This window comes from Doryrhamphus excisus, chromosome 11 (genome assembly GCF_030265055.1).
Source record: "Doryrhamphus excisus isolate RoL2022-K1 chromosome 11, RoL_Dexc_1.0, whole genome shotgun sequence".
In the NCBI taxonomy this organism is placed as follows: Eukaryota; Metazoa; Chordata; class Actinopteri; order Syngnathiformes; family Syngnathidae; genus Doryrhamphus; species Doryrhamphus excisus.
The window spans coordinates 7,213,729-7,228,788 of record NC_080476.1 but is presented as its reverse complement, the minus strand read 5'-3'; the positions used below and the strand labels follow the sequence as shown (position 1 = coordinate 7,228,788).

Below are 15,060 nucleotides of genomic sequence, written 5' to 3'. Positions count from 1 at the left end.
CCTCAAAGCTTGTGTCCGACATCCTTCAAAATAGTGCTTCGGTGCTTGTATCGCACTGCAAGTATCACATGACTGATTGTGTTTGAAGTGTCATACGTCACAGCGCGCATTGACGGTTCGAAACCGACTGGTGGCTGTCATTGCTTTGACAGGTTATTTAGGCACTAACTTGTGTACTATATATACCAGCCACCAAGCTGTTGAACATTGTTGGCATGTAATGAGAGCATTGGTGAGTTTTTCTGCGTTTCTAATGGCAACCTGTTTGTGTTTCACTGCTTTTAGTTACATAGATTGCTTTGATTTCACTCTTCCACCAGCTGATGTTGCTTCAAAGCTCAAGTTTGACTTGTAGGCTTTCAGCTTCTGTTTTTCGCACATATCCACATATCGTCACACTCCTTCTGTACAGTAAAGGCGTGGAATTTGCTCCCCAGTTAGATCCCTCCTGAAACATTTTTCTGCCATCCTCATTATATGTCAGTGTAACGGATGCCTGCCAGTGCGGCTGCTCAAGTGTGTATGTTAGTAAACCTCAATCTCTCGGCCTGAAGAGCTGCGCTGAACGTTGGGTTGACAGTCCGGGCTTTTTCAGCGCTCTCGTCTCCCATTCCAAAAGTCCTGTGTGTGAGCCCCAGACACAACAAACTGGTATTAGTAAAGTACGTGAGTGGGGTGTAATCCTTTGTACAATCTTCATTGGGCATTTGTGCACAAAGGATAGATGGGATTTTCTGTTGTGATATAGATTTTTGACTATACTATTGATTGAACATTTTGCACTACTATATGCCAGAGATGACACTGAATGCATTGGCATTAAATTAGACTTTTGTGAAAGGTCCCAATTATGGTGTTGAATCAGCCAATTCTAATCTATCTCTATATTTTCCAAACATCATTACAAAAATTGCTGTTTAGGTTATTTGGCCGAATCTACTGGCATCTGTATCAAAAAGCACATTTCTTGAGTTCTGGTATCGAGCAATCCAATGAAAGCAACCGTCTAATGTAGAACATAAAGCTATAACGTAGCTGTCAGACTCAGCTTTTATACAGTATCCTCCACCTCCCCAGTGTGCACTGACTTTTCTGTGTGTGCGTTTTGATTTTTTTGACTTTAGGTTGGATGAGTTTTCCTCTTGCCTGGACACCATGAGCACCATCTCGCCGACAGACTTTGACAGCTTAGAGATCCAGCAGCAGTACAATGACATCAACAACCGCTGGGACCTGGCAGCAGAGACCGATTGGGACAACGAAAACAGTTCCGCACGCCTCTTTGAGCGCTCGCGCATCAAGGCTCTTGCAGGTATAGTTCAATGTGCAGAATTATGAAATAATGACGATTGATGAAGATACAGAGGATGTTTTCTATATCCATGTCAACGCTGCCCTGGTCACATCCTGACCTTATCTTCTTAGCCCCTACAGTCTGGATAGCATGCAATCCATCATGAACTAATAGTCCCTGATGGGGCTGCTGATTAGGTGGCCTTTTGTCAACCACATTTGCCTTCACTCTGATAAACAATTATGCTGCATGTGATTCAACCCATCTCCAAATGCAGGCTGAGTGACCAGTTCACAATGCTCCTGCCCAGCTCACACCTTTGCTTAGAGCTATCCACTTGTGATCAGATCACCCCAGTCTGAGCAGACTCGAGTCCAAGTGTTGTCCTTAATAATTCACTCAATTTGGGTTCAGCCTCACTTTAAAGTTGAACAGTTTTGGGAGACTTCCAGATGTTATACACGGTAGCGCTCCAGACTACATTATTTTACATTATTCTTCATTATTTTAGGGGCACACAGCCAAATTGACTTCCAAAGTAAATATTCACATTTTCTTAATTTTCACTGTATCATTGATAAATACTGCCAAGTGGTTAGCGCACAGGCCACACAGCTAGGAGACCCGAGTTCAATTCCACCCTCAGGCATCTCTGTGTGGAGTTTGCATGTTCTCCCCGTGCATGCATGGGTTTTCTCTGGGTACTTTGGCTTCCTCCCACATTCCAAAAACATGCTAGGTTAATTGGCGACTCCAAATTGTCCATAGGTATGAATGTGAGTGTGAATGGTTGTTTGTCTATATGTAGCCTGTGATTGGCTGGCCACCAGTCCAGGGTGTAACCCACCTCTCGCCCGAAGACAGCTGGGATAGGCTCCAGCACTCCAGCACCATTATCATTATCATCATCATATGTTGAGTTTAAACAAAGTTTGATTTAAAACAGCCGCCAGGGCGGGGCTGAACTGGACCATGCAGAGCTTACAAAAGCAATGATTAAAGAAAAGACACATTTTAACGCCATCAAATAATAAGTAAGTACATTTTAATTTGGAAATAAGGGCTGTTATTTTACTGGAAAATAACATACTGTATTGTTCAAAGCCCATAGGTTTTGCATGGCTCTTTACTGAGTGTTTCCCATAGGTCATTGAACGCATCATAGTTGCGCTCTGGACAAAGTCAAAGTTACTTTGGCCGATGCTTCCAAAAATAGACTTATATTTTTCCCATTCATTGTGTTTCCAAATGCTAATCTTGTGTGTGTGATTGCATAAAGTTAGATGATGTTATTATGTCTGTGTTGAGCACGGGTGCTCATATTTTGTCCATAATTCTTGCCAGTCCACCTGGGAGCTTTTCTCCTTTCTCTGAGCTTTTTGTGATGTTCATTTTGTCTTCCATGATATCATATAGATGATCAGGTAGCTAGATGTTTTGGAATAATTTTTGGCCATTTTTAGATTTTTCCTTTTTTTTCTAAAGCAGGTCATGTTCAATTGTGTCTGCAGAATGTCATGGGCCAATAAAAAAACAAATTGTGGACCCCAGGGCTGCCAGAATCTTGGAATGATAAGAAGATCAATAAAATGCTTAAAAAAGACACTGGAAAGGGAAAAGAATCACAGACCAATAGTTATCTGAACCAATCTAATTAGGCTGTGTAGTTTGAGGTACTCGCGTAATTCCACATAACCCAAGAGATGCAATTTTGTCATTATAGGACACGACAGAAATAGAACCAAAAGCAGGGCAAATCAGGGTGCTGCACTGTCAATACACCACAGCGAAAAAATGAGGTGGTGACACACTTTTTCTGACTATTTTCAGAGTGATTAAAAATCACCCAGTACATGTTTGGTAGTAGGATGACAGCTTGAACTTAGTTGGCTCAAAAAGAAATCCTTGTTGCGTGTGTGTGTGTGTGTTGAACTGCCCTGTTTACCTTCCGTTGAAATAGAATTCATGTTTAGTCATAACAAGTTGCAGTATTGCAGAGAACCCAGCAGAGGGAGCAACAAACAAGAACGTACACAGTATTATGCTTTACTAAAAAGTACAATTGTTAAACAATGTGCAAAATATGTTAATATTATTCATATACACATCCAAGGTGATAAAGCACATCCATCTGTATTGCTTTGTCTTCTGTTTTGACGGAAAAGCATTATGTCATAGCTGGCGTAAAATACAACAGAGCCACGGGAGGTTTTGTCACCTGCCTGAATATCACCCAAAAGTGTGCACACTTGTAATACTTGTGATACCATCTCCGGTAGACAAGTACAGGCTTGATGTTCACATTCTTTGACATGCCGCGGTAACTATTTCCCCCCTGGGCCAACGCACCGCCCCCCTTTTTTACAGCTTCCAAGACATGCATCCTGTATGTACTCTGCTGCTTAGACTTATTCAGACTCCCTGTATTGTGGTATTGTAATTGGGTTCTTTTTTGCTTTATACCCTTTTATACACTGTACAGGAGTCGCTTGCTGCTTAGTGTTGCCTTGGAGTTGACGTAAATACCCAACTGAGTTATTGGAAATTCTCCTGAGAAATCAACTGTACTTTCTTCTGTGGGATCCACTCACTGTTTGGAGTGTGTTTCGTTTGTTTGCACTGACTCAGCTGTTGAAGCGGCAGTGTTTTACCGTGGAGAATATTGACACCTCAACTCTTCCTTCACTGCTCTTGCTGCCTGGTGCCCCTTGTTTTGTCCTGTGTTTCCATTCAGCAGGCTATGATGGATTCTGGTGGTTCAGTGTTATTCAGTGCATCTCTGTGCTTTTTCTCTTTGCCACCAGAAGCGAGCAAGCTCTTTGGATCTCATTAGCCCCCCCCCCCCCCCCCCCCCCCCCCACAGCCCACCCCAAACTCCCACCATAAACACACAGACACGTAAGGCCCAGGGCAGTTCATTTCCTAATGAGACCGAACCAGATGCTCCTTGCTCATCAGGATATAGATAAAAAAAAACAAACAGTCCCTTTTAACTCTGCCCCGCCACCCAACCAGAGCAAAGGTCACCAGATGAAGAAAGGTCATGACCTTAAGTCCTTACATCCTTTATGGACTTGTGTAATGTTTTGCACATGTAGACTCATAATGAACTTATCTTGTGCATAGCATGATTTTCCAGAAGTAAATTATAGTATATAGCAAAATGTACAAAACTATTTCTATAGTTGTCTTCATCTGGGGTGACGTCAAATGTGTTAATCATGTTTGACTGTAATGGTTTTACCCTTAAGAGCCATCATTTTCTACTTGGACAAGAAAGAGCTTGTTGTGTTGCCCTCATGCCTCAAGTGTTTAATCGCACTGTTGAGCCCATGAGCAAAAAAGGAAGAATAAATGTTGTCACGGAATAATAATAGAGGAAAGAGGGAAGGAAACACACAGTGAGACACCGGATAAGAACACACTTTCGTGATTGTGCCTTCTTGGCAGGCCACACCCCCTTCTGCTCCATGGAATTAAGGTGGCAGTGAGTAATCTGTCTTCGGTTACACGGCGAAGCACTCCCTAATGGTTTAGTCCACCTCCACACCTCCCCCTCAGCCGTCCACCATTCTTTCATGGCTCCTCCCTCAGAAGCACACCTTATGCAAATGAGCCGAGTAGGGCACAGCAGGCTTTGTTTACACAGCAAGCCGACCACAGCCTGTTAGCCTTCTCTGCTGTGCTCTTCTCTAGCAAATGTGAGGTAGAAGAGTTGGGAGGGATACTGAGCTAGAACCGCAAGCAATTGCATTTTTTTTTATCTCCACAAGTGTGCTGAAATAGTACGCTAGAGGTACAACAGAGAACATATTGTTCTTCAGTTTTTATTTTTTTAAGTAAGTTTTCATTGGACAAGGCAGAGGATTCAAACTTTTTCAAGCTCATCTTGTCCCTTACTGGAGGAATTGGTAAACCACGACGTTCTGGATATACAAAAGGTTGATCTTCTTTAAAGCCCTTGAAAGGATTTGATGCGGTCTTAAGTGGGCAGGTTTTCCCTTTGCTGTGCTATGCTGGGGAACCCACGTTTATACAGTATCTGAACGGAATATCTGGGAGGGAAAAGCCATGGAGTGGGAGCACAGGGATCGGGAGCCCTGCTTGTCTCCTGCTGCATTTGTCAATCAGGTGCAATACTCCAACATCCTGGAAGGAAGGTTCAAACAGCTGCAAGGTAAGAGCCGTTACAACTTGCTAAGGTAACTTACAGAAAACCTTTGAAAATGAGATTTGTAGTGGCGGAGAAAAGGCGTCATAGACAAATGTGTCTAAAGCAGGCAGCATGAAGCACCTGATTAGCAGGCCACCTGTCCTTTTTAGAGCTTATTACAATGCATGGCTCTGTCCTATACACACACACTGCACACTCCTTCAACTAACCCAATGTATATTTAATTTGGTATTAACTCTATTAAGATGAGAAAATGAGTTATTCCTGTGGGAAGGTTTTTGTTCACAGGCCACAAGTTAGTATTAAAGTGAGTGTATCTATGATGTGATATTACAATGTATGCAACTGCCCTGTTAGTTTGTAGTGTGCATCAAGATCTCAGTGTTTGAAAGCTTCCGGTTCCCAATTGGTTGATCTCTTAAGGCAGGAGACACCTTCATGGGGAATCTCCTCATGCTGCATGTTTGACATTACTGCATGGAATTACAGATCTGTGCACGTATTCATTCAAGTGGAATATTGCGACTCTTTACAAGTCTGTAAAAATGTGTTAAGAACAGACTGTACATGTATGCGTACAGGGCACAAATGTAAATATATACTTATGCTCACACGCATAGAGTCTTATTAGTAACTCCTCCTTGTATTTCCAGTTTGACTACACTTTAGGCTCATTCTTTGTGTCACTCCGTCATCCTTGTGTTCACTCCCGATGTTGACTTGATTTTCTCATGTACATAGTTGAGTGTCTGAGTTTTAACGATTCACAGAAATGGATACGTGCCCCATATTGTTCTGCATGTAGAGGTTCCCTATGTTTCCAATTGTTAAGTATTGTCTAGGTGCAGTCAGTGCAGTCTGGTTGGTAACAAAAGTGTGAAAACTCAGATCAGGTCATGTTAAATTGGCTAACATGCATAATCTTCAGAAGTGGTGAAAGTCGTTACAGCGGTATCTCAGCATTCGCTGTCAATACAATCCAAAAGGTCAGACAAAAAACAAAACTTACTAAAAGCTAATACATTTTTCCAATGACAGATAATGTAAATATAATGACTGTGGTTATAGTTTTACATACAATAAACAAGCAAAATACACATAAATGATGAATGAACATTTGACATTACTTTTTCCTTTATTTAAGACTCCTGTTGGTGAACACTTTATCAAAGTTCTGGCATTTGCAACTTTTTTTGCAGCCATACTTAATAAAATAAATACGCAGTGCTTTTGGATACTTTGTTTGGTCACTCCATTCTGTGGACCAGTTTTTTAGGCGCCCTGTTTGGGTGTACAACAAGCTAGAATAATTCTTAGCAATCATTTTCAATGAAAACGGGGGCATACTGAGGTTCAACTTTATTGTTGTATATTTCTTTGTGTACCATCATTTAGCAAGACGGCGATAAAAGGTTATAATCACACCCATTTCATCAGCAAACAAATAATTTCTCAAGTTCAAGTCGGTCTAGGGTTTAAGCATATAAAGCATGAGTGGGAAAATAATCTAGGATAAGGCAAGTAACTCATTAACCACAGTTAAAGTGGATAGCTGGAAGGAAAGCGTTGGCCACATCGTTAAAGTTACATCTGTGGGAAAATATTTTTTGTGGTCGTGCTCATTGTTTATTTTAACCTGGAGATTATAAAATTGAGATTCTGATTTGCTATTTTAATATTCATTATTCTCATGATTGCACTATGCATATTCTATTGTGTGGTTGTGTCATCATTGCAGAAGTGCAAATTTACATCATGAAGGTTTTGTAGTTTCGTATGGGATTTGGCATCCCATTCAAACTGTTTTTTTTTTTTTTTTTTTTTTAACTTGCTCCCTTTATCCTCAGAGCTAACATTTGTGGACTTTTGGACTCTTTCTCATAGTGTGACCAAATTCTTACTCAGCACAGTGACATTTAGAACTTGATTATTTATTAAAAGAGAGATGATAAGCCACACAAAAAATGGACTGACACCACAAGACTCAGCCTTTTTCGTTTTGCACGCCTAGTTTTTTCAGCTCATTTAAAAGCTAACGTTTTTTCAGCTTTGCATCGACATTCTATAGATTTTGGTGTAGAGGTCAAGTTTCAAGCCTACTGTGAGCAGAGTGTTGTAACATCATATATTGAAAGCTCTTGCTCAAGGGCCCTGTAGCTGTATCTTAGAGTCACGTTACTTCTGTGAGGGTTCAACGCGCACAAGCACACAACTCAAATAAAAAAAAAAGCCCTCTTTTTGTTTGTACAGTTATGCTAACATTGACAGTTGGCTCTGGGCAGTGTGTCACAAGAACGTGTCCAATTTAGAGGTTGAGGGACAATTGCTGTGTTGTTGACGTTCCACCCCCTGTTTTCGGTCCAGATGTTGTGGCTAAGAGGCCGCTGTTTTTGTCTCCTCTCCTGTGAGATCGGCCTTGGTCTGTCCCTGCCTCCCTTAACTTCCCCATTATCAATTGCAGCTGCAAATGGTGTGGTGTGGTGCATTTATATATTCACTGTCTTCCCAAAGGACACAAACGACCATTCTGTAACAGATGTCTCAATGTTACAGTGGTCTGTCAGCCTTGTGTCATTTTATGAAGATGGAACTTGTTGGTGTTTGCTATACGTGTGACCTCAGGCGGTTAAAAGTGTGTGGGGGAAAAAAACAGTGCATACCTCATGTTGCAAGGTGGCAGTTTCACCACAGCCCTCCTTTCGAAGTCAGAAGCTGAGCATCTGCACTTCCGTTTTCACAGCCAGAGAGGTACGAAGACATGCATCATGTGCATGTATGAGTACCATTTTGCACACATGAACACAAATTATTGGAGTGATGGAAAAAAGAACCTGTATAATTTTGGCAAGGAGCTGGATTTATGTTTTTTCTGGTTTGAGTCACTGTAGCATCAGTGATACCGCCTACTCCCTGAATCATTATGGAATCATCCATAAACCAGGAAGTAGCCTGCTAGCTAATGGAAAGATGGATACACTAACACAAATAGTGCACTGTAGTTTTATTTAAAACATATTTTCTGTCCTATGCTGGATGGTATTGTAGTTATATTTATATATTGTATATCTTAAATTATAGAATTGCAATCTAATGTTGCCCATAGATTTTTGCACAGTCGGTACATTTGTGTCAATATACACCACACTAATCCAGGTGATTTTTTTATATATATATAATGTAAGCCTCCCCTCACACAATATAATATACCTTGGGCCTCCTTTCTCCCTGGAAAAAAAAGATTTTCCAGAGCATATTTTGAGTTTTTCTCCTCATTCGTATCTATTTCTCTCATTGTAGGCCTATTTTGCCTTATAAGACTGACAGGTTTGAAATATTTTTTATTTATTTATGTGAAGCTACTGTGCGTCTGAAGTCTTCTGGTGACTCCAAGGAGAGGCCGGCCTCACAATTTGAAAACAGCTGGGTTAAATTACAGTGGTACCTCGGTTGTCATTATTACTGTAAATGATGCGGCTAATTTATGGCTAAAAGAACTACAGTTCCATCATGCTTAGAGTGGAGATTCATAATGTAGTGAATTGGAGTAGTACGGTGGACACTAATATTCTCGTTTTGAAGTCTTGCGGAGAGATCGTGTATTGAGCTGAGTAGGTTTGATCAAGTAGTCTCATGTTTCACATGAGTGATACTGGGAACACTGAGCGGAGGTAGGATTGCAAGGTTTATAGTGTGTCTTTTTGTGTAAATATTCCATGTTACATCGTGGACACCTTTGGCTTACAAGTGCAAAAATATTTTTCTTTTTAAATTTGATGGGGTGGGTCTTATATTCAGGTGCACCCAATAGTCCGGAATTTACGATAATGACTTTGAAAAGGCTTGACGGAAAAAAAAAAAATCCAAAAAATTTAAGATGTATTTTTGCATAGAAAATAATGCAAATCCTATTAATCCATTCCAAATACCCACAAACATAACTACAGTTATAACAAGAGAAGAACTATAGTTTACATGCAAAATACAATGCGAAATAATTATATATGATGAATGGATGAAGCTTATTGTTGATGCAGATTTCTTACACATCACAGCGAGATGGAATTCAATGGGGTTTCTCACCTTCTTTATCAAATTGCTGGCACTTTAAAACTTTTTTATGCCCCGTGGGGAGTTATTTAGCAGTCACAATCAATAAATAATTAGGAAAAAGGACAGAAAAATTGCTGATGAGTGAGTACAGATTACGTAATACTTAAAGTAGTCATAAGGAATGAAGAATAATTAGTAAGTGCAAGAGTAATTTGACATAGCAAATGCACGGGCAGTGAATCAGCAATGCGTAGAGTGCTTTGTTTGGACACTCATATTTGCGAAACGATACAGCACAGGGCAAAAGGGCTAGTTTGACCATGACAGTGTACGAAAATCGAGGCAAATTTGTGGTGACGAAAACTGTTGAAAGCATCTGATACACAACAGAAGATCTGGATTAAAGATGGATAGAAAATGTAATTTTAGTAGGAATGGAAAATAAAAAAATAAAAAATCAAAGTAATCACAATTTTCAAATTAATCATGATTCATCCATTCGCCACTATCTAATTTTATGACAAATGAGAGGACATAATTGTATGTATTTCATGCTAAGGGAAACCACACATCTAAAAATATATTTTCGTAGCGCTAGTATCTTTAATAGTAGCAGAACACACTTTAAACGTATTGAGTCGTGAAGGGTTGCATTTAAACACACCCTGTAATTTAAGTTGAATTCACATGTGAGTGTAGATGTATTTTTCTGGGACTTACTTGCATACTTAAATGCAGCAAAAAAAAAAAACCTTTTTAACCCTCTTTTAATTTGTCTTTGTGTTGACTGTATGTAGACTACACATACACACATAAATAAGGCATTTTTGTGATTTTCGGCATGTCAGGGAATGCACCTTGCTGAAGTATTGTTCCAATGATGAGCTGACCAGTGAGGTGTTTCTGAGTTGGAGATACATATACTGTATGGTGTTGGAATTGCACTACTGACTCTAACCCTAATATTTAGTTAAGGCACATATTTAGTGTTGCTTGTGAAAACACAATTTTGATGTGTCATTTATAGTTTGGATCTTGCAATTAACAAGTATTCCTCTTTAGGGCGGTGCATATCGTTTGTACATACAATAGCACAAATCTGGTTTTCCTCAAATACAACTCCCACACTCTGTCCTTTGGCAGAGAGAGAATGTCCGAGAGAAGGTCATTAAACAGATTAAAGCAGATGTTTGTTTACCCATTCTTTCTGAGGACACGAAGAACCAGAAGCAATCATTAATGCAAGTTCAGGGTGAGATTGCAAGTCAGAAGGGCATTACGTCCAGGAATTATGCGGGAGGAAAATCATGAACTAGGTCTCTTGGTATCGTTCATGATATCTTATCAGAGTAGTCCAGCATGCTCGACCGTATCAGTCAGAGAGAAAAGACAAATAATGCACTTGCTTGACTTTCATGCCATGTGAAATGCTTACTATGGTGAGCTATTTACAGATGGAGTCACTTCTTGCCCTCAATGACGACACTGGAGCCCAAAGTGCAGTGTCACGCTGCACAGCAGTGTGAGCAGTGATCCATACAGTGAACTCAGTGTCAGTCGCCAGAATTTAAAGAACGCCCCCCCCCCCCCCCCCACACACACACACACACTCACATATGCATTTCTTAATCTTTTGTTGAACAACCAGAACCTAGTTTATCATTGTTGAAAGAGCAATAGACGCTTAATTGCTTGTACTTGGCCACAACACAAAGCTTTGGCAGAACTTGAACATAGTAAACTTAGTCTGGGTTAATAAATCAAAGGCAGTGTAGGGTTGTGTGTGTTTTTAGCCTAATATTTAACACAGATACAGAATCTTGGTCCTGCGGGGCTGTTCATAGGTTTCTTTCAGAGAAATACACTTCATTGTGTGATTAGTCTAAACACTAAACATGATCGACGCCATTGCAAAACAGTGGACCGCCAGACAAGGATTATTATCACCGTACAAAACAGAAAGGGCGCTGGCTGTTGGACAAAAGACTTCCTAGTCAAATCTTGATCTCAGACTGTTGATTGAACATTTTTCCACTTATTTTCATCCGTCCATGCACAAGTAACACAACCTACAAGCGCCACGTTTTGGGGGGGGGGACAGCTGCACAAGGTTTGTGTTTGCTTATTACAACCAGCAAGCCCATCATTGATGTGTCTGGTGTCTGGCCATCTTCCTGATCTCTTGCCTTGTCATTAGGACCACTCCATTGGGAACGATTGCGGCATGTCATCTGCGAGACTACTGTCCACTGCCCCATTGTCTGCATCTCAACTTGAAGGGTTCTGTCATAACATGACAAAGCTTATGCAGGAATGTAGCCCCCTTCCACCCGTATTGCCACAATATTTTTTTCCATTGTATATTTTGTGTAGTGCACATGAGAAATACACAGTCAACAATGTTGATTGTTGCGATAGTAGAAAACACAAGCTACTGTTCACACTTTGTACCTCTAAGCCATGGGGGATATGTTTATAAAATATGTAATTGCTTGTATTCACATATTTGGGTCTCCAGAGTGCCTACCCAACCATGAAATGTGAAATTACATGACCAAGTAATTTTTATGTTTGCTGCCTATGTTAGAAAATGTCTTTCAGCAAGCTAAGATAATCTGCGATTTGTGACAATCTGGCTAATTTACATAATACCTCCTTCACACTTACTGCAGCTTCTCCACCCATACTTCCTGCTTTCTTTACTCATAAGGGACAGCACCAAACCACACGTCGAAGCGAAATGCTCATCAGAGCTGCACTAAGAGGCCTTTGTGAACCATGAAACGGTTTATTCATTTATTCATTCATTTTCTACCGCTTATCCTCACGAGGGTCGCGGGGGTGCTGGAGCCTATCCCAGCTGTCTTCGGGCGAGAGGTGGGGTACACCCTGGACTGGTCGCCAGCCAATCACAGGGCACATATAGACAAACAACCATTCACACTCACATTATACCTATGGATAATTTGGAGTCGCCAATTAACCTAGCATGTTTTTGGAATGTGGGAGGAAACCGGAGTACCCGGAGAAAACCCACGCATGCACGGGAAGAACATGCAAACTCCACACAGAGATGGCAGAGGGTGGAATCGAGCTCGGGTCTCCTAGCTGTGAGGCCTGCGTGCTAACCACTCGTCACCGTGCAGCCCGATTTATTAATTTAGTTTATTTTTTTTAAACCATGATAGAGTGAAGTTGTGAATATACTTTGTATTTTTATGTTTAACATTTCAGGATAACATTCTATAGTTTTATAGTTGGTAATTCACATTGGTTCTCCTTATCCGTAATTTGCCTCTAGCTTGGAGACCATCTTAGAAATGACAAATAACCCCATTCCGGCTATTTGTGTCATAGTGTAATAAAACTGGCCCCAGCCTTATATCGCCTTGCCTTTTCCATGTAGGAGTGCACAATGCCAGTTCAGTGCCACCCCAGTATGTGATTCATAAATCATATACTGTTAATCCATAATCAAGGGTGTGTCATGTAGCCTTCTTTATCGTCTTTTTGTTCTGGATGTCCCTTTTTCGACCTATGATAATTTGATTCTCCAACAACCTGTATTGCCCACTCAGTGTGGGAAATTCCATCCCCATTCATGTTGTACAAAACAAGCAGGCATTATAATGGTATAATAATCCTGCTTTGAACAAGCTGTGCAAACAAAAAAGCCGCAAAGATTTTCTCTTTGCCTTCTCCATTCAGTAATCTGCTTCCTTCTTGGTGCTTAGTGAGCCATATACCAAATATTGCAAAATAATTAATTGTCGCTTCCTCCATGATTAGTTGAGCTAGTCTTAGAATTAATGTGCTGGTGATAATCCTGAAAATGGAAAAAGGCCAGAAAGAAGACTTAATTGTCCAGTAACCAGGTAAATGTATTACAATACAACATCATTTGTGCAAATATTATTATTTTCACTTTTAAACGTGAAAGCACTCACAAAGAGGAAGGATGTTCATCCTGCAATAGTGCAACTGATCAATTTCTGTGGTATTACACCACCATAGCAGCTTCAAGTGAAATTTCAGAATCAGTTTTTTTTGTAAGTGGTTGATAGTGTTGGTTGGTTGATTGCACAATTTCCTATGTTTCATAATATCGCTCTCTGAACTTTAACCTTTTGGACTTTATCTATTAATAAACTAACAATGTGGTTGATTTTTATTTGATTATATCTTAATATTTAAGCTGTTTAGTTAAATACAATGTCCTAATCTTAAGTTTGTTTTATTTTTTTTACATGAAGTCACAATTCCTGCATTATGAATTGTATTAAGTACCATACTAGAATAGCATTTTTAAAAGGAAGGGTGGCCTAATGTTCTTGAAATGAGGGCACCTTGTTAGCTGGTAGAGCAGGATTAGCTTCTTATTCCCCTGCTCCATATGTCTGAACTGCTGCTAGACTTTTTATAGCATTATCTACTATAACGACATACATTTGTACAATATCTCAACTATACTCATATCACTTATATACAATCACCAAATTTTAATGAATCAAAAATTGGGATAAATATTTAAAGGTCCCTTATTATACTATTTTTCGACAATTTTAAATTAGTTGCATCGGTCCTACAATAGTGTAGTGTGTTGCCTTCAAGCTTGAAATTGAGACACTTTCAATTGAAAGTACTTTGGTAAACCCTACAAGGAACATGGCCCCAAGAACGATTATGATCACTTGTCCAATATATTAGATGTCATAAATCAGATATAAAGTAACATTAAGGATTGGGGAGGACACAGAGACACAACACAAGCATACTTGCTAGGGTAGCCTCTTTGCTGAAGAAAATAATTGGCAGAGCTGCAGGCTTCATTTTAAGATGGGTAGCGAAGCCCCTTGTTTGTTTTGCAAAGCTGCCTTCTGTGAAGTGGGTGTGTACACATGGTGGTCTTTTTCATGATGTCATGAAAACACAGTGTTTCAAACCCCCTTCTCTCTAAAGTGGATTGAACAAGTATACGGATGCACGGATCCACAATTTTATCACTTTCCATCCAATCTCGAGAGTTGGATATTTGGATAATTTGGATATATGCTGATACCGGTACAATTCCAACACCATAACTCTGTTTGCTTTAATGCAACCGTTGCAAAAGAATATCACAAATACTAGCAAGACGAATATCGGCGAACGTAGCTGTCTCCATGCACACAAGCACTCAGCGGCAGCCTCACGTGTTGACGACGACACGGAACATTACTGTTGATTTTATAAGAAGCGGTAATAAAGTCCTCTGTGGAGGCAGGTATGATATTGTAATAACCTACAGGCTTTGGGTAGTGTTCAGAGTTGTGTGGAGACAGCTGTGTTCGCTGATATTGTTTTGGCAACATTAAAACACAGAGGTGGTTCATGGACCGGAAATCAACACAGGTGATATTAGAAATGTTTGATCCGTGAATTACACTGGTATCGGAACCTGATATCAATATCTGATCGGATCGGCTCCATCTTTACAAACAAGTGAGGGAGATTTTTCTCGCGTTTATTTGTCACAAACATGCTACTGACTGAATATGTATTA

At 40.1% G+C, this 15,060-nt stretch overlaps 1 protein-coding gene across 5 annotated transcripts in view; it reads left to right on the top strand.

The window, feature by feature from the left end:
• Positions 1 to 15,060, top strand: part of sptbn2 (spectrin, beta, non-erythrocytic 2) — a 39,338-nt gene that overhangs the window by 7,386 nt on the left and 16,892 nt on the right. For 3 of the 5 annotated variants that reach the window (XM_058086163.1, XM_058086162.1, XM_058086165.1), the window contains exon 2: positions 1,125 to 1,312. In XM_058086163.1, coding sequence (XP_057942146.1) covers positions 1,156 to 1,312 — 157 coding nt within the window. In that variant the 5' untranslated portion in view covers positions 1,125 to 1,155. Of the gene's footprint in view, positions 1 to 1,124; positions 1,313 to 4,922; positions 5,472 to 15,060 lie in introns of those variants that run through there. The other 2 variants (XM_058086164.1, XM_058086166.1) reach the window with 2 other exon arrangements.